The 21,373-nt window shown below is 36.3% G+C and overlaps 1 protein-coding gene across 1 annotated transcript; it reads right to left on the minus strand.

Annotated features, from left to right (window-relative positions):
* Positions 1 to 2,189: 2,189 nt before the first annotated feature.
* On the minus strand, positions 2,190 to 3,705 carry LOC146936558 (uncharacterized). Its single transcript, XM_085757716.1, has 2 exons — positions 3,316 to 3,705; positions 2,190 to 3,006 (listed from the first exon to the last, which is right to left on the minus strand). The coding sequence occupies exons 1-2, from the start codon at positions 3,626 to 3,628 to the stop codon at positions 2,300 to 2,302; spliced, it is 1,020 nt and encodes a 339-aa protein (XP_085613842.1). The 5' UTR covers positions 3,629 to 3,705; the 3' UTR covers positions 2,190 to 2,299.
* Between the last annotated feature and the right edge of the window lie 17,668 nt (positions 3,706 to 21,373).

The raw sequence follows: 21,373 nt of genomic DNA on the forward strand, positions 1-21,373 counted from the left end.
AAACTATTATTACATCATGATCCTTCACTTTTTGAGACTTGGTGAGTGTTTGGATTGAGGTTTGCATCATGCACTTCCCAATGCACTTTTGATGTGATTTATGTGAAGCTACAATTGCAAGTTTCTACACAGTCGTGCGTTTGAGCCCATTTGTACGCTGTTCCAAACAAGCTATTAGCTAATTTGAAAGGCCTTTAAATGACTATGTAGTTGGTGGCAATAGGAAACTTCGATATGCTTATCATTTATGGAACATTAGAGATGACGTTAAATGACCGCATTTGACTCGATTACATGTCATTGAAGTTCAATTAATTATAACCGATATATGATGAATAGAAAAGGTCATGTAAAGTTGAGCACATTTCAGGAGGAACAAAGAAAAATGAATCGATGGATTGATCAAAGATAACCAAGACTCAAAAGAAAATTTCATTAAAAGGGCGACTACTTCAACAAACATTGTGCATGCAACTGAAACAAATTCTCCATGGGTGAGATTAATAGCTCATCAACAAAAAGCGCGTTAGAATTTAACTGTGGAGAAGAACGCGTATGGAAGCAATGTTATCTCACCATTAATTCATGAAAATAAATGACGAATTATCATAAACAATTCTTGGATTTTGCGATTTGTTTTTGCAGGTGAAGATAAAAATGAAGCAGCCTATTTGCCAAAAATTACAGGTTTGCCCACTAACGAAAAACAAGAGGAGAACGACGCATGTAAGTCTTTCCCTCCAATGGGAAAGCAGTCACGTAAGACTTCACCTCTACCGTGAAAGCAGTCACGTAAGACTTCAACTCTAGCACGGATGCAGTTCGTAATACTTTGCTAGCAGGGAAGTAGTTCTTCAGACTTTGCGTCTAGCAGGAAAGCAGTTCGTAAGACTTCACCTCTAGCACGAATGCAGTCCGTAAGGCTTTACCTCTAACAGGGATGCAGTCGTAATACGTCACCTTTAACAGGGAACCAACTCGTAAGACTCTCCCTATAAAGGAACAGCATATAAGACTTTCCACGACGGAAGCATCAACAAGGTTGAAATTCCTAAATATACAAGACTTCCCACGACAGAAACATCAACAAGGTTGAAATTCCTGAAACGGTTCAATTAATCTATAATGCATAAACACTATAGAGACAGTACTAACACCAGCAGTTAAGGTAACTACATATGTCGGTGTTGTTTGTAACAGCCTTTAATCTGAAAATTGATTGTAAAATAGTTATTAACGGCTGAAGCATTGCATTCATCTAATACTCGTTGTCCAATTCCTTTTCCTTTTTGAGTTTTTGACGAATTTCCTTAGTAGCTTTTTTTTCATTCCTGCCAAATTCTTATTACTTTCCACTTCAGATAAAATAGTACCTCTTTTCCCTCAAATTTGGTCGTGCTGTTCACAGGTGCTTTGACATAATTCTGTTATGCAGGTATTTGCACTGAAATGATGAGGGATTGATACGAATGTCCTTATCGTACAAAATGTAAAATACTGAGGAGTCTTGATTCGACATATGCATTTTGTTCTGCAATTTGGTTTCTTACAGATTAACAATTTGGTTCAGCAAAGACAGTTTGGTTTGAAAACATAGAAACCAATGCACTGAACCTTATAAGTTCTAACCAGTTCATTGCAGTTTCATTTTACTGAACTGTAAAGAGTTCGGTGTGGTTTACCGAAGTAACACTAGGCTATAATGAATCATGGAAAGTAGTCATTTTTAGATTTATATGAAACTCATAAGAATAACTTAGTCTTAACAATACTAGGATCATTGTATTACTAGAATTATGATTGGGATCATAAACCACTAAACTTCTGATCCTATGTACTTGAAAGTTTGTTGCTCTATATTTAGGCTTCTAGCAGACAGATAATGTGGTTGTGGATGCAAGATCCGCTCCTGTCGTATAACAGAAACAGGTTCCAACTGTTTTCTGATTACACCATGAGTTTTTTCCATAGTTCACGACCTCCTTTCTGTCCTTTTATTAATGTGGCCTTCCTCGGTAGAACTTATAACTTATTAGATGGATATATAGATATATGGCATTCTTAATCCTTTTGATATTCCATACTTACCCTTTATAGAGAAGAAATGCAGGGAACTGATAATATCTTAAACCAGACGTTGGCAGTAATAAAGAAACCAGACAAGCAATTGAGGAATAATGAGTGGATAAAATTTCATTATATATATTGAACATGAATATAGTTTCTTACATGAAGTTCCTTCCTATCATAATACATGCATTGCAATTAGCTACAATCATTCCTAAAGATAAAAAGCTAATTAATCGAGAATGATGATTTCTCCTTCTTCCCAATCTTTGTTAAGAAACTTCTCCTCATTCAAATCATTCACTCCCATAAGCTCATCCTTTAGAACCAACCCTACAAATGTCTTCAATGGATTCAACTTGTTGCAATCTTCCAATGAATGACCGCAGAGTTTCTCCAGCTCTTTGTATGACAGTAAATTATCTTCAATAAACGCCGTTCTTTTTATGCTTTGTATCATCAATTTAGCAGCTTCCCTTTGTTTCTTCCTTTCCAAGCTACCTTTATTGCAACCAAACATATTACTTTGTGCATCCAATATGCTATCCACAACATGTTGCTTCTTAACCTTCTTTTCCACAGAATTTGAACACTTCTTCTCTTCAAATTCAAACTTTCTTTTATTTCTTGCACTACAAGACATTGATCCACAAACTTTTGTGACATTTTCCTTTCCTTTGCTTCTGTGAGATACTTCTGTGATATTTTCTTCTTTGTTGTTTTGTCTCTCAGCTGCCCATCTTTCCTCCAAGGATTTCCACTTCATCTCAAATAGTTCACTTAATTTCATTGCTATTCTTTGAATTGTATGGCTCTTGTAATGCAACTTATTGGCATTGCAAAATATGATCCTAACATCACTTGCAAATTGATCTGTTGTGAGGTATAAACCCTTCTCCAGCTTCAACTTCACGGTTTCAAATTCCATTAATGCTGGACCTGTTTTTAGATTATTCCAAAATCACAATAGCAAGAATTAGCATTGATTCCACATTAATCACATATATTTGGCTACTTTTAATCAAGTCTAGAATTAGCAAGAGTTACGAGGATAATTTAATTTTCATAGTGTAGTGTGAAATAAAAACTAAAGTTCATGGTACTAAAACTATATATTTATACGGTAAATTCATTTAAAATCAGTTATTTCAGTTAAAACTTGACAAATCAATTTCCCTTAAAAAAAATAAACCTTGAAAATCTTTTTAAAGTAATGAACATAAACAAGCTTTAAAATAATGAACATACCTGAAATATCATTATAATAGCAACGAGCCAATCTCTTTGAAGCCATTGCATCCTTGAAATCTTCTCCATCCGGATTTAACATTAGCCTTTTCAAAGTAACAAAACATTGTTGTTTCTTGAACCGGTCCATTATATAACCAAGGAACTTTTTCTCTGAGAGTGCTTTAGAATGTGTTTTTTGAGTCTCCATAGTGTTGGAACGAGAAACCAAAACATCATTGATTGTGTTGTTGTTATGGGAAGTGTGTAGTGATGTAGCAGACTTTGGTTTGAGTTTTTTGTGAAAAACTTCATAGAAAAACTTGTTTTCCATAGTGATTGTGTTGTGTACGTTTCACGCTATGTAATATGTGCGATACTTTTTTGTTTGCTTTAAGGGTTTTGTAAATAAAAAAAATAATGAAATAAAGCTGAATAAAAATAAATGGTAATAATGAAATAATTCTATTGGTTGCTTTCTCATGTCTAGGATCAAGATCCAAATACCCTTCTGTCATAAACTCACAGCCGTAGATTTCCACTCCTATCAACGGTTTCTATGTTGACATCTTCTCAAATTTTCCTGAAATTTTTTCAATATATTATATTTGAAAATTTAGCTAAAATTTTGGTCGTATTGTTATTTATCCCTTTTTTTAGGGATTCTTGTAACAACTAATTAACTTATCCTTCAAAATAAAACTTATCCTTCAAAAAAAAACTAATTAACTTACTTACGTGAATTTTTTATATTTCGATTTTTATTTGTTATCTTTTATATTTTGTTTTCCCCTCAAAAAAACTTTTATATTTTGTTTAAATGTTTCGGTAGACACATCTATCTATTTATATTCTTTAATTTAATTATGAAACTTAATGTCTACCAAAAATACAATCTTACCCCTTCTTAAATTTTTGACACGTCATCAAAATTATATACTTTTGTGTCTTTTGCTTCAAATTTCCTCTATTTTTTCTTCTCTTAAAAACAAACTAAAACAAATCCACTCGATAAAATACACTAACTTAATCTTTTTTTAAAGAACAAACAAATGTATTCTTAATCTCAATCAAAACAAATTTTCCTATAATTCAACATCTAAATATCTAAATATTTAAAATAAAAAAAATTACAACTTATTATATTTCTTCTATTCTTTAATTATCTATTCTCTAATTATAAAACCTAATGTCTACCAAAAATACAATGTTACCCGTCTTAATTTTTTGACACGTCATTAAATTTATATCTTTTTGTGTCTTTTGCTTCAACCTCCCTATATTTTTTTCTCTTAAAAACAAATGAAAACAAACTCAATCAATAAAAACACTAACTTAATCTTTTTTTAAAGAACAAACAAACTTAATCTTAATCTTAATCAAAACAAATTTTCTTATAATTCAACTTCAAAACATCTAAAGAGTTAAAAACAATATACAATCTCCTTCAAAAAAAAAAACAATATACAGTCTATTATCTTTCTCCGATTATGAAAGTTAATGGCCAGTAAAAACATAATTTTGCCCCATATTAACATTTTGACACCTCAACGGATATTTACCTTTTTGTGTCTTTTGTAACAAAATATTCTATTTTTGTGTCTTTTGTAACAAAAGATCCTATTTGGCTGAGAGAGAAAATAACTTTTCAAATATTGATATGATTTTGTAACAAAAAAATTCCTTTTATATTGATGTATCAAAACATACTAAAATATTTTTTATAAAAATGATTTTACATTCAATTATATCTGATTAATAATCACAAAAAAACATAACTTCGTTCTTAAACAAAAACATAACTTCAAGAAAGTTATAAAATATTTATTACAAGACATATATCAACTTTTCAAAAAATTACACATTTTCTCCTTCAAAAAAAAAAGTTACACATTTTCAAGATTGCTTCTTTTCTAAAAATAATTTGCCTTTTTTATTTTATTTTTTTTAGTTAAAAGAAAAATTATATTAAATAATAAGAAATAGATAAAAAAAAGACTATGTGCATTAGACCTGACTTACGTACAACCCAAAAAAGGGACACAACCTAATCTATCCTAGAAAAATTCACTAATCACGGGCGCAACCCAGTGAACCCGTATACGAGCGCAAAACTAGGTTACAAAAAATATGAAAAGTGAACATATGCGAAGAACAATTAATGGTCGACTGTCTAAAAACACGGTATCAAAATCCAAGTGCAACAACTCCCTGAACAAATCAGCGAGCATGAAAGCTCTTTCGAGCTTGAAGAATGATAAGTGTTAAAGAAGTGTTAAATTCATGTTGTATTTTATGCACTTTTATTACTTGTTTTGCAAGTTTTTTAGGGAAAAGCCGAGAGAAAAGTGATAATTGCCCTATTACGCTTTATTTGCCTTACTTTACCCAATTGTGCAGGATTTGACCTCAAGACACTAAAACAAAGAAGAAAAATGGAAAAATTACAAAATGGCAGAATGCACCCTATTGCTCGCGAGGCGAGCAAAGCTACTCGCAGTGGCGAACATTTCAACTCGTGAGGCGAGTTAGGGCGGATTGACCCTTCAGAGATGACGTTGGAGAAGCTTAATGGTGAAGAAACATTAGCTCGCCATGGCGAGTGATAGAGCTCGCGAGGCGAGTTGAGTCAGTTTGGTTTTTCTATAAATAGGTCACTTACCTTTCCAATGAATATATCTTAGATCTTAGTTTTTCTTAGTTTTTCTCTTAGTTTTCACTTGTAATATCTTTTAAAGAGAGAAAATAGGGCTAGAGCATATAGAGTGTGTAACATCACAGACTGCTTACAGGATTGCCGACTAACCCCACAAACCAACACGAGTCTTTTCAGCATGCTTTGTCCTCACTCACATGCTTACCGGGAAACTTCCTGGTAGGTCACCCATCCTAGTACTACTCCAAGCCAAGCACGCTTAACTGTGGAGTTCCTATGGATTGAGCTTCCGAAAAGAAGATGCATCTTGTTTTCGGGAGCTCAATCCATAGGAACTCCACAGTTAAGCGTGCTTGGCTTGGAGTAGTACTAGGATGGGTGACCTACCGGGAAGTTTCCCGGTAAGCATGTGAGTGAGGACAAAGCATGCTGAAAAGACTCGTGTTGGTTTGTGGGATTAGTCGGCAATCCTGTAAGCAGTCTGGGATGTTACACTTGGTATCAGAGCAGACCTCTCCCAGTACGGTGTGGTTCGGGGATGAACCAGGCGGAAGCTGGTGGGCATGTAACACCCACAACGTGGCCCAGTAACAGTGTCGGGTAGCCCATAGTGGAAGTCGGCCAAGGCCGGCTAGCCCAGGGAAATCGGGCTGTTACAGGATGACCCCACGTTGATATGAGGAACCGAATCACATCGGAATGAGAGGGATTCGGAGGCCGTGTAGGTATGGGACTACATGGTTGAAGGAAGGCTTATAAGAATTGTTAGGTACTACCCATATCAACAAGATGCATCTTCTTTTCGGGAGCTCAATTCATAGGAACTCCACAGTTAAGCGTGCTTGGCTTGGAGTAGTACTAGGATGGGTGACCTACCGGGAAGTTTCCCGGTAAGCATGTGAGTGAGGACAAAGCATGCTGAAAAGACTCGTTTTGGTTTGTGGGATTAGTCGGCAATCTTGTAAGCAGTCTGGGATGTTACAGAGTGAGAGTGATTAGAAGTTGGATTCCTCCTCCTTTGTGAGACATCACAAGTTGTAATGAATCTTTCTCTTCCAATCCATTCTTGCAAGGCTTCCATTTGTGAGACATCACAAGTTGTAATGAATCTTTCTCTTCCAATCCATTCTTGCAAGGCTTCCATGATGATGAGTAGCTAAATCTCCTTTGTTGGGATTAGAGGTACTTGATCTTGCTAACATGTAATCTTTTGATTTATAAATATTTGGTTCTAGCATTTTTATTCAATATTGTTGTTATTCTTGCTCTTAATGCTTTCAAAGAGATTCAAGATGATTTGGACACGAACTCTTGAATCTAGACATAGAATAACAATCTATCTTAAGTTAATACTCTAGACATGGATGTTAATATTTGATAATTGTAACACCCTACTCCTAATAAGCGGTAAAACGCGCGAACATACGAATATATTTTAGGAATAGATGCTACGTCTTCCAAATTAAAACATACATGCATAAAGATCATGTTACATAACATAGCAGCGGAACATACATAATCATATGAATAACATCTCCAAATCTCATGTTAATAAATACATGATCTCAAATCTCAACATAATAATGTTTCAACACCAAGACTACATAATCAAATAAAATTCCAACGTGCAAGTACAACCCTAGATCAGAGCCCTAATCTAGACACTTGCTCATAAAAAGAGGAACTCCGCTCCTCGGCAACATCAAGCATAAAGTCTAAGCATCCTGCACTCCATCTACCCGTCCATACGGAAAGGTAGGTGTTAAACCACTGAGGGTTAGCGTTACATCATCATAATCCAATTAAAATTAACAAGAAACTTTGAGAATGAAAGATATATTTAAGAACGATGAATAACAAACTATTCATGTACTCACAAGTATTCATAACATTCACATCATTCAATATCATCATTCCAAGTCCATATCAACAAGTGTATCATACACGCATCACAAATTCAACCATGTCAATCAACAATTAACAAATTCAATCATCATTCACAACTCAAATGCATTTCAAATCACCAACAATGTATGCAATGGCTCTAGACTCATCTAGATGCATGTGGTACCAAATCACCTTAAGGTCGTCACCTCCGATGCAACAAAAACATCGTAATCACCTCAATTGGATATAAAATCCACCACCATCAGTCATGAATGCATGAACATATGACTCGACTACAAATGCATATGTCCACACATACAAATCACCTCAACATCACCAATACTTGTATATATGCAATCAACAACAATTCACCACCACTTAACATATATACAATCACCAACAACATCCATAATTCAAGCAACATATAATAGTCACTTATATACACCATTAATCATTTCCACTTACAATGTATCAACTATCCATAAAGGATTCACAAGACAATTAGCTCTTAAAGTCATATTCAACAAAGTTCGTCTCTCAAAATCACAACATTAAAATAACTAGAGGTTATGAACCAAAACCAATTCTACAAGCTCAATTGTCTATGCCATGTACTCTCACAAGTCACTTATGCGTGCAGTAGAGGTTACATAAACATTTCATCGGCCACATATGGAAAATTATCAAAAATTCCGAGGTTCGTCTCACTTGATCACTTTTCTCAAAAATTTCCATTTTCAAAGAAAGACAAGTTAGGTTCACCACATTACAGTTTAAATACCTCAATTGAACTCATAAAAATCAAGTTTCAAAGATTAAAAACAGTCCACGAGGTTTGGGTCGACTTAGAACTAGTTATGCGGGATTTTCCGATAAAACTTTTCAAGAGTATTTTCCTCATAACTTGAAAATCAAAAATCATATTCAAGTCAAACCAACGTCTTTAGAAAGCTAAAAATATTATCTACAATTTTCGTGTTTGTACCAAAAACCAGTTCACAACAGAAACGAGGGAAAAAGATGCAAGAATGCGAAACAGGGGGTTCTGTCATGTGCAACTCGCAATTGCGAGTAACTTTACTCGCCATTGCGAGTAAGCTTCCAGGAAGCCATGCTGCTCGCATCCAACTCGCCATTGCGAGTACGGTGGCGAGTTGTGACAGTAGTTTCAGGAAAAAGAGCCATTTTCACCCCAAAACCCCAATTTTGACTCCCCAATGCCCAAATTTGATTCCAAAGTTTGTCCAAATATTTCTAAACATGAAAAGACACACAAATCCATATAAAGTTTGCACCAAAACAACCTTACAACAAAAATCATCATTTGACCCATTTTTCATTAAAACTTCAAAAACAACACAAAGTCATAGCAAACTCCACAATTATGATTACCCAAGGTTTTAATCATCAACAACATCATCTCTCAACAACAACAGCACTTAACCATCATGAATTCCTCAATAATTCATCACAACAACACCTCATATCATCATTTTTGGACAAAAATGCAAAGCACTCATATAACCACAATTTAAGCATGTAATTTCATCATCAACAACTCAATTAACATTCAATTTACATACCTAAACATTGCATCAAAACATGAGCACGAATTTACAATTAATTAGGTTCAATTCATCAATTTCACAAATGGGTAGAAACAAAAAGTTAGGAATTATGGTTGAAATCTAACCCTCTTACCTCTAGCACCAAGAATCTCTAATCCAAGCTTCAATTTAGCTCCTAGATGATCAATCCCCTCTTGCCTCTAACCCTTGTTCTTGTTCTTCCCTCTAGTTTCTATCTCTTCTCTTCTCAAATAAATAATGTTGGTGAAAGAACCCTATTCCTCTACTAACATTAGTTTATATAGGCTCACTTAATTGGGCTTATCTCACAAACCTTAATGGGCCTAACCCAATTCTATTGTAACCTCAAAAATGTTACTATTCACTTAACGGGAAAATATAACACTAACGGTCACTTACCGGTAAATATAATAATTACTACACACCCTCTAGTAACTTGGTAAAATAATAACTCTGACTAAGCACTAAAAATAACCTTCAACAAAATTACAAAATTACCCCTACTCTCAAAATGACCAAAATGCCCCTAAGTCCAAAATGACTAAAATACCCTTCTAACACTGAATTCTACGATTCCCAACCAGAAATACACACAGAGACAATTAATCACATAAGAGCACATATAACACACATAAATAATTAAATAAAATAAATCTAGCGAAAAATCGGGTTGTTACAATAATCACTTATAATCTAGGACTTAATGCTTTTGGACATTTAATCGGTTGGGAAATCGTCGATTAAGTTATCCGAACGACTTTGTGATCGTTTAAATGTTTGGACACGAATGTTTAAACGATCCCTTAGAACTAACAATATCACTTTGGACACGAAGGATATTGTCGAGTGATTGTGATAATATTGTTTGAAAAGCTAGAAACCATATATGATCATTAGGTTATGTGTAACGCTTGGTTAAGGAACTTTAGTCCTAACAAGTTTCACGCCTTATTAATCTCAACGTTTACTTTTGCAATTTAGTTTATCTAGTTACAATTGAAACAAACAAGTACTCTTAATACTTAAAATGATATTTGATGTTGAATGGTCCTTGATATCGCGCTAGTCCCTGTGGAGACGATACACAATACTTATCTTGTTTGATGCAAAAATTCATCATCAATGAACCAAAGTGTAGGCAAACAGAAAACCTGCAGATCTCAATGGAAACAGCAGAGAATCAAAGAAGTCAGACCACCATGTCATATTATAAAATAATATTTTTTATTGTTGTAGATTATTAATTATTATATATTTTAGAAATATGACTATAAAAACCAATGAAAATATGATAAATGAGTCACTAAATAATATAGTTGTACAATTCATACACGGGACTCATAATGACATCTTTATCAATTATAAAATCTTTATTAATTTTAATTTTTTTTACATATTTTTTAGTTTACCACTTCATAATATTTAATAACAACTATTTAAATGATTTTATCGTGGGCAAATTACTCTTAAAAAAAATCACGGGCAAATTACACCAACCTCCCTTAAGGTCTTTTTAAATAACTTAAAATTCACTCTCTTTTTTAACTAGACACTAATCTCCTTTTTTTTATCAAATTGACAAACACTTCCTTTATAATATAACACGGTTTAAACTTTGTTAAATTCATTGTTTTTGAGCAATTAACTTCTTCATACGGGTATGAATGTTTATCTTGGTTTTCGGGTGTCAAACATTGATTACGTTTGAACCTTTTAAACCGGTGATATCTTATTTTTTCTTGGGAAGGGAAAAAAGTAAGCAAAACCCTTGAGAATCGAGGTCCGGGAGTTGTTTTCGCTACGGGAAGGTGTTAGGCACCCATAACGACTATAGTAACCTATAGGAACCGTCTTTAATTTCTACGCGCGCGCTTTATTTTTAAATGCTATTTGAAAGAAAATATTAAGCCTAAGAGTTTCTAAGTGAAGAATTGGAGGGAGAAGAATGTGTTTGAATTTTTATTTTATTTGAATTGAAGGAATTTTGATTCCTTGCCTACGTACCCGTTTAAGGGATCAAATCCACCGTAGTTCTCTCTCAAAAAATGTTTTTTGTTTTTGTTGGTTGATTTTAAGTTTGAAAATGGATTTTGAAGAATAGAAAGAGGCCTCAAGGGCATGAGATTAGGAAATAGTGAGGTTGAATTAGTGAATTGCAAAATATGGTCAAAGTAGGATTAGAGTTCATTGAAGTTTGATTAAGAAAATGGAAAAGAAAATACAATGGGATGTTGGATCCCAAGGTTTATTTGGAAAAGATTTGAGTGAAGTTGTTCACATTTGTTTGGAAAATTGATTTTTTCTAAGTATAAGTCCTAGGCATTCATCTAAACATACAATCCTAAACATACATCTAAACATGCATATTCTAGCTATATAGTGATGTGTGTGCATGTGTCGGTGCTTGTGTCGGTGTACATCATTAGAGTCCATTGTCCTTTACATCACACCCTAGATACATTCTATGGCCTCTTTGCCAAGCAATTAAAAGCATGGAAGTAAGATATTACAAAAGCTCCTAAGTGTCACATTCTAACTTTAGTACAAATTAAATTGCAAGAAAAATAGAAATGGATATGGGATGAAATGGAGATGCTTATGATGAATATGAAACATGAAATGAAAAGGTTAGTAGCACATGATAATATCAAAAGAAATAAAGCAAGAGAAGCACTAAAATATAAAGGATAGAAAATGAGTGCAAACATGGCCAAAATTTGTGCCTAGAGTGCAAGAACCATATGACCTATAATTCTCACATTCCAATTCATTTTAAAGGTTTAGAATCAGGTCTTGGAATGAGAATTAAGGCAACATGATTTACTTGGCAACTTAAAGCAAATTTTAAGCACATTTACATTATTTAACTACACAATGCCTTGCAAACTAAGTAACTAATCAAGATTCATATGTATGCAATAAAATCAAACACAAACAGTAGCAATAAACCCATAAAATCATCTAATATGCATCACAAACAATTATCAAGAATTTGAAATAGAATTTGGACAAAATTTTCATGAATTTTCAAACAATTAAGGAAATAAAGCAAGAAAATGCAATAATATTTTTCATCAAGATTTTCAGTAAACAAAATGCATAAAAACACCACAAAAATTAACAAGAACATGTACAAAAATTTATAGAATTTTCCAAGTACTTTTGATCATGAACAGAGGTGTAAAAAGCAAAACAGTGTTAGGAAATAGCAAAAATGCATGAGGAAAACGAAAATCTGCACAAAAGGAGGTTCAGGCCCAAACTGAGATGGATCCTGGATCATCCAAACGCACCAGGGGCGTTGGATTGATCCAGTACCTCTCAACCCTAGATCTAACGGTCAAGAAGTCATGAAGGCGCATGGTATGGCACTGACGCACGCGCGTGGGATCATAGAGCAGGTATATAAGCAAAATCAAAGGAGAAACCTCACAAATCTCACTCCTTTCTCTCTCTACAATGTTCTTAGAGAGAGAGAGTCTGCAGACTCTCTCTTCTCCGACCTAAGGCCGGTCATCTTCAACATTTCTCCGACGCGGTGGCCGGCGGTGGCGCCGCCGCGTCGGAGCCCTAAACCGCCCAGAACTCGGACTTAAACACATGTTTCTATAGCTCTTCTTCTCCTCTATTCGATTCTGAAGCTAGTTTCTCCAAAAAAAACTTGCAAATCAACGTAGATCGGGGAAAAACCAAGCACGACGTTGATGCTCTTTTTGCTTTTGACTCTTTTTAAACAACGTTTTGAAGAAAGATCTCCTATAACGCTCCCATCTACGTTGATTTGCGAAGAAAAGGCATGTATATGAAGCAAGCTACTATGATTTATGACAAAAGAGCGAAGAAAGGATGGGAAGAACGATTTGGTACCTGAACGAAAGAGAGGACGAACTCTTCGGAGGTTTTTCTTCTTTTGACTTCTGTGAACCTTTCAATCTGTTTCTCCTCTTTGTGCCTTTGCGTTGATGCTTCGGTTCTTGATTTGAAACCCTAGGGTTTCGGATTTCGTTGTGATTCTGTGCTGGTTTCTTCGATCCTCTTCTTCTCTTCCTCGATCTCTCTCTCGTGATCGCAGTTATGCTTGAATTGTGAGAGAACGGTTCAATGATGATGATTCTTGGAAAAGAGTTACTGAGAACCTTCAATATTTGTTGAATTGGGACTGATTTGATGAAACACTTGCTGAATTCATTTTGTTTGTGACCGAATTGAGGGAAATTGGCGTGAATTTGAGAGGATTTGTGTGTATTGTGATTCTGGAAAAGTTGTTAGGGTTTGAAGATGATGAACTTGTTCATCATGTTCTTGAGCTTTTCTGTTTTTCTGGGATTTTTGATCGGAAAATTTGGGAGAGAGAAAGTGAAATGTGTTTATGAGTTGGCAGAAAATGAATGGGGTTCTGACTTTGACTGTGATGTGTCCTTTTATAGCTGACACTTGTGCAATCTGGACCAATAAGGAGAAGACACGTGGACTGTGGACTGTAACTAACTGGACTAATAAAAATCTGACACGTGGCCCCTGACTTGTGATTTGGACAAAAAGGACTAAACTGCAAAATACTGAAAGATAAGGACTAAAATAAAAATATGAAAAGTGACACAAAGGATTAATATGCAAAAAATTAATAAAATTGAATTAAAAAAAGTAATTTGAAATAAACGTAAAGCGAAACAATTAAAAAAAAAGACAAAACGGACTAAAATGAACCAATGGCTTAAATGAGGTACTTTAAAGTACCTCTCTGCCGAAATTTCGTGTGAAATGACCAAAATGCCCCTGGGGCTCAAAACGACTAAAAAAGACTCAGATGCAGTTGAAAAATGGATTTTTGACAGAGATTGAATCAAAGACTCATACAAGCAAAATTAAAAGACTCAGAGACAGTTTTTTTAGGATTTAAACAGTACTTTGACACTTGAAAAGACTAAAATGCCCCTAGGGGCAAAACTGACTCAAAAATGACCTCAAATGCAATTTTTAAAATGGATTTTGACATAGAATGAAACAGAGACATATTCACACTACTTGAAAGGACTCAAACAAAATTTTGAAAGACTGAGAGAAATTTGACACAGGAAATGACTAAAATACCCTTGCATGTGAATTTTGCAAATAACATTGAAATAAAATGCAGAGAAAGATGCAATTGATCAGAGACAGTTCAAATGACTTATAATGCAAGAAAAGAAAAATTGACTAGTATTTTTAGGTCCAAAATTGGGGTATAACAGCTGCCCCTATTTAAGTTTCTTTGTCCGGAGAGTCAAGAGACGAAGTCTTAGAGTTGACGGGACGAAGATACTTAAATATTAACATTTGCACTGCTTTTGGACATAAAAATACGCTTTCAGAGTTTCAAAGATATGAATGTTATGCAATACTTTGATTATGAATGCAAGACAAACAATTGGAGTCTATGGAACCTGTCATGTCACTGGGGACTCCGGTGGACATTGATAGGGTAGACAAACCAGGGGGTAAGAAAAAGGGTACAAGTTGTTCTTTGGGTCGAACTGGCCACTTGACCAAGGAATACGAAACAAGAGATGGGTGCAAGCTGTTCTTGGGACTGAACTTGGCACTTGACCGGAAACATAGACATATAGGCAGATACGAGCTGTTCTTTGGATCGAACTTGACACTTGGTTGAAGATACAAACAGATAGGCAGACACAAACTGTTCTTTTGGGTTGAACTGGCTGTTTGGCTGGGGACATAGACAAAAGGGTTGATACAAGCTGTTTCTTTGGATCGAACTTGCTTGTTGGATTATCACCACATCATGTGGGAAAGTGCAGACTGTTCTCTTAGAACGAACTTGTCGTTTGACCGATAACAAAGCATAAGCTGGGTACAAACTGTTCTTCAGATTGAACTTGCCATCTGACTGATAACAAAGCATGAGCTGGGTACAAACTGTTCTTCAAATCGAACTTGCCGTTTGTCCGGAAGCATAAGCATATAAGCAGGTACAAGTGGTTCTTTTTTGGATCGAACCTTGGCACTTGACCGTTACAAGATACAAATTGAAAGTCTGGTTTAACAAGATACCAATTGAGGGTAAATTGTCATTGACTTGATTTGAGAATAGACATGACCATTTTGGTTGGCCCAAGAGTAAATTGAGAGTGAATTGACATTGATTTGAGTTGAAAATTGACATTGAAAGAGAGATTGAAAGTTGAGATTGAACAGAGACATAGACATTGGATTGAGAGTTGCAATTAAAAGAGACATTGGAAATTGGAATTGGATTGAGACATAGACATTGACATTGGATTGGAGAGTTGCAATTGACATTGAAATTGGATTGAAATTGGATTGAAAATTGACATTGACATTGGATATTGTCATTGGAATTGGAATTGACATTGACATTGGATATTGTCATTGGAATTGGAATTGAAATTGGAGATTGGAAATTTGGCATTGACATTGGATTGAAATTGGAGATATACATTGGAATTGTCATTGGAGATTGTCATTGGAATTGTCATTGGATATTGACATTGGAATTGGAAATGAGATTGCTTCGAATTTGACAGTTGAAACTGAAATTGAGATTGGAAATTGCTTCGAATTTGACAGTTCGACATGGTTTGAAATTGAGATTGGAAAGTTGAGATTGCATCGAATTTGACAGTTGAAATTGGATTGAATTTGACAGTTAAGAGTTGGAATTGAAATTGAAATTGAATTTGACAGTTGACAGTTGGATATGCAACATGTATGTATGGTATAGTAAGATTGTATGAGCACATAAAATGCATGATTATGCATGTATGAATGCTTGAAATGCATGATTGGCTTGTAATTTGGCAGAGAAAGTTTCACAAAGGCAGACGAAACATTGGAAGATTGGGCACGTAGTGGCTCGTGCTGCAACATATTCACAGGGGAAAACCTCTTTGGAGAGACCGTCGTTGAGAGACGTATCAAAACCATGGCTGAGGGCAATAAAACTTGTAAAGGAGGGACCCTTAGAAAGTCCTTGGATATAGGTCGCCGTTGCTAGGCGTGTCAGTGCTGGGTAATCATTGGATGTTCGCATCTGTGGTCAATGCTTTTCAATATTTCATTCTTTCATTTTTCATTTTCAAACCCCACTTTTGCCTGAACCACCCTTTCGGGTTTTCGATTCACCGGGGAGTAAAGATTCTTTTCATTCCCCCATTTTTTGCCTGAATTGCCTTCATAGGTTGTCAATCAGCGGGGTGCTCATTTTTGCCTAAGCCGCCCTTTTGGGTTTTCAACTTGGCGAGCTTTTCATTTCATTTTTTTTTCATTCTGTTTTTTCATTCTTGCCATTGACCACAGATCATCCTGGGGAGTAACCTGCTTGTAACATGTATTGAAATAGACATTGACATTCATTCATTCATGCATGTTTCATTGAAATATACCCTGTTGCTCAGGTTTGCTTTCAAAATAGACAGAAAAAGATTTTTCAATTTTCAAAGATGTTTGTTTCAGACATTAACTTTATCAAATAGAAAGAAAGTATTTTGTATATAGCATTGAAAGTGGAAAGAAAAGCAGAGTTTCAAACAAAAGCACAGGCTCAAATTGATGTAGAAGAGTGAGGGTCAGCCAAAGGCATGACTTCACAGATTTACAAAGCTTGGAAAATGGTAATTTTATTGGTTGGTGATACATTGAACACGATGACCGCTATATTTCATAGAAATTTTGAATTCACAAGTACAGAAGCCTCTGATGAAGACGATCATTGACAGTTGCAGATGCCCCAAGGGGTGATGGCGATTTGCCAGATATAGTTACTTGTCTTTTATTGTCAACCTCATTTTTGCATGAACCGCCCTTTCGGGTTTTCGGCTCATCGAGGCGCTCATTGTTGCCTGAGTTGCGTACAATCTCAGCGAGCTTTTTCATATTCATTTTTTTGTCCCTAACTTTTGCCTGGATTGCCCTTTCGGGTTTTCGATCCACCGGGAAGCGCATTTTTGCCTAGGCCGCCCTTTCGGGTTTTCGACCTACCACGCTGTTCTTTTCTTTCTAGACAAAGTATTTCTTGACTATATCGGCATTAACAGGATTTGGGAGTTCAACACCATCCATGTGTGTAAGAATCAAAGCACCACCAGAGAAAGCCTTCTTGACAACATAAGGACCTTCATAGTTAGGTGTCCACTTGCCCCTTGGGTCGGGTTGCTGGCTTATCCTTCTTTTCATTACAAGTTCGCCTTCCTTGAATTCTCGAGGTCGGACTTTCTTGTCAAAAGCATTCTTCATTCGCACTTGATACAACTGTCCATGAGTCATAGCATCCATACGTTTCTCTTCAATCAGATTCAATTGATCGTACCGACTTTGACACCATTCAGCCTCAGTTAACTTTGCTTCCATGATCACTCGAAGAGATGGAATCTCCACTTCCAGAGGGAGAACTGCTTCCATACCATATACCAGAGAGAAGGGAGTTGCCCCGGTTGAACTGCGCACTGTAGTACGATAACCATGCAAGGCAAAAGGTAGCATTTCATGCCAATCTTTGTAAGTAGTGACCATCTTCTGAACAATCTTCTTGATGTTCTTGTTAGCGGCCTCGACTGCACCATTCATCTGAGGTCTATAAGGAGAAGAGTTGTGATGTTCAATTTTGAATTCTTCACATAAAGCTTGCATCATGCTATTGTTCAGATTGGAACCATTGTCAGTGATGATTTTGTTGGGGACACCATATCGACAAATGATGTTATTCTTGATAAACTTGACAACCACTTGCTTGGTCACATTGGCATAGGAAGCAGCTTCAACCCACTTGGTGAAATAGTCAATTGCCACCAGAATGAAACGATGTCCATTGGAAGCCTTTGGTTCAATTCTTCCGATCATGTCAATGCCCCACATAGAGAAAGGCCATGGGGAAGAGATAACATTGAGAGCATGTGGAGGCACATGAATCTTGTCAACATAAATTTGACACTTATGGCATCTTTTAGCATGTTTGTGGCAGTCACGCTCCATGGTTATCCAGTAATAGCCGGCTCTTAACAGTTTCCTTGACATAGTGTGGCCCGAAGCATGGGTCCCAAAAGTACCGTCATGTACATCATGCATCAATTTCTCAGCTTCTTGTTTATCAACACATCTCAACAAGACCATGTCATAGTTCCTCTTGTATAGGATTTCTCCGTCCAGAAGGAATTTACTGGCCCATCTTCTCAAAGTCTTTTTATCTCTGTTGGAAGCACCAGGTGGATATTCACGATTCTGCAAGAATTGTTTGATGTTGTAATACCAAGGCTTTTTGTCATTCACATCTTTGTCAGCTTGATCTGGCATATTTTCAATAGTAAACACATGAGCGGGTCTATCAAGACGTTGTATTTTGATTACAGGCACATCATTCCAGTGATTGACACGAAACATAGAAGACAAAGTGGCAAGAGCGTCAGCCATCTGATTTTCATCCCGAGGGATATGGTGCAGCTCAACCTTGGTAAAGTATGTCAACAGACGTCTGGCATAGTCACGGTAAGGGATCAGCTTCTCATGATGAGTCTCCCATTCACCCTTTATCTGATTAATAACAAGCGCAGAATCTCCATAGATGTCCAGGTGCTTAATTCTCAGATCAAGGGCTTCTTCAATGCCCAAGATGCATGCTTCATATTCAGCTATGTTGTTTGTGCATTCAAAAGTTTTTCTAGCGGTGAAAGGAATGTGGTGCCCCTGCGGAGTTACAATGATGGCTCCAATTCCTTTACCATAAGCATTAACAGCACCATCAAACACCAATCCCCATTTGCTATTGGGATCCGGCCCTTCATTGATCAGTGGCTCTTCACAGTCCTTTGCTTTCAGATACATAATCTCTTCATCAGGGAAATCAAACTTAATTGGCTGGTAATCATCAAGAGGTTGATAAGCAAGATGCTCAGCAAGGACACTTCCTTTGATTGCTTTCTGAGCTTTGTACACAATATCATATTCAGACAACAACATTTGCCAACGTGCGATCTTTCCAGTAACAGCAGGTTTCTCAAAGATGTACTTGATTGGGTCCATTCGGGATATCAACCAAGTTGTATGATTCACCATATAATGACGCAGGCGTTTGGCAGCCCAAGCTAAAGCACAACATGTCTTTTCAAGCATTGTATACCGAGTCTCGCAGTCGGTGAACTTCTTGCTCAGATAGTAGATAGCATGCTCTTTCTTACCAGTCTCATCTTGTTGACCGAGAACACAGCCCACTGAATCGTCTAACACTGACAGATACATAATCAAAGGCCTTCCTTCCACTGGCGGGACAAGGATAGGTGGCTCCAACAGGTATTCTTTAATGCTATCAAAAGCTTCCTGACATTCATCATTCCATACAACAGGCTGATTCTTTCTGAGCAATTTGAAAATTGGTCCACAAGTAGTGGTCATGTGAGATATGAATCTTGAAATATAGTTCAGACGTCCGAGGAAACCTCTGACTTGTTTCTCAGTTTGAGGGGCTGGCATCTCTCTGATGGCTCGGACTTTGTCGGGATCAACTTCAATGCCTCTTTGACTGACAATGAAGCCTAGCAACTTTCCAGATCTTACACCAAATGTACACTTGTTAGGATTCAACCGTAGCTTGTACTTTCTCAATCTTTCAAACATCTTTTTCAAATACACGACATGCTGCTCTTCATCACTTGACTTCACAATCATATCATCAACATATACTTCAATCTCTTTGTGAATCATATCATGAAACAGAGTCGTCATACCTCTTTGATAGGTAGCACCAGCATTTATCAAGCCAAATGGCATCACTTTATAACAGAACGTTCCCCATGGAGTGATGAAGGACGTCTTTTCTCTATCTTCCGGTGACATTCGTATCTGATTATAGCCAGAGAAACCATCCATGAAGGAGAATACTTTGGATTGAGCAGTACTGTCAACAAGTACATCAATATGAGGCAATGGGAAGTTGTCTTTTGGACTGGCTTTGTTCAAGTCTCTGTAATCAACACACATTCGAACTTTCCCATCTTTCTTTGGTACTGGTACGATGTTGGCAATCCATTCAGGGTATTCAGCTGTCATGAGGAAACCCGCATCAATTTGCTTTTGTACCTCAGCCTTGATCTTAAGAGCCATGTCTGGTCGAGACCTTCTCAATTTCTGTTTGACAGGAGGACATTCAGGTCTTGTCGGTATTCGATGTTCCACAATCTTGGGATCTAGACCCGGCATATCTTCATAGGACCATGCAAAGACATCTGGATAATCATGGAGAAGCTGAGTGATCTCCTTTTTCACCTCTGGCTCAAGTGCAGCACCAATCTTGATCTCTCGCTTGTTTTCTTCAGTACCCAGGTTGATGAGTTCAATCTCTTCCTGGTGAGGCTGAATGGCTCTTCTTTCTTGCTCAAGCAGTCGAGTGATCTCATACGGTATCTCTTCATCATCGTCATCCTCATCTTCGGCTTCATATACAGGGAATTCAAAATTTGGAGGAACCATAGGGTCACTGTGTTCAACGGGTTTATTGTGGTTCAATCTGCATAATATGATTTGGGATGTTTTTAGAAAAATGTTTTTTATGCAGATTTTTGAAATTAATAAGAAAATAACAAATGTTTTGGTTTTTTCTGGCATTACCATTATTTCCAAGAAAAAGGCACTAAAAAGTAAAAAAACAAAGAGTCGCGGAAAAGACGACAACTTTTATTGAAAACGGCAATGCCGAAACAAACACGCCCTTACAATGATATCACTTTCGCCTTGGGCAGAGCGAAAGGATTGTTATTTTGAAAACAAAGAAAACATGAGCAACAAGACACATTGCATGGAAGCATGCATGACTAAAGGAACATCAATGGCCTCCCAATTTCTCACAGTGCCTCCTGGTACAACAAATGTAGGCACGTAACTACTTTCAGCAGCATCTTCAGCAATAGCATTAATGAACCCATCACTGTAGAAAGTCCATGTT

The sequence above is a fragment of the Medicago sativa genome, chromosome 3, assembly GCF_051527215.1.
Source record: "Medicago sativa cultivar Bolivia chromosome 3, Bolivia_mono, whole genome shotgun sequence".
In the NCBI taxonomy this organism is placed as follows: domain Eukaryota; kingdom Viridiplantae; phylum Streptophyta; class Magnoliopsida; order Fabales; family Fabaceae; genus Medicago; species Medicago sativa.

Excerpts from the sequence above, each read along its gene's own strand:
- LOC146936558 (XM_085757716.1), bottom strand. The coding sequence starts at position 3,628 with ATGGAAAACAAGTTTTTCTATGAAGTTTTTCACAAAAAACTCAAACCA. Across the intron at positions 3,007-3,315 it reads CTATTATAATGATATTTCAG|GTCCAGCATTAATGGAATTT; the intron begins GTATGTTCATTA and ends ATCTAAAAACAG.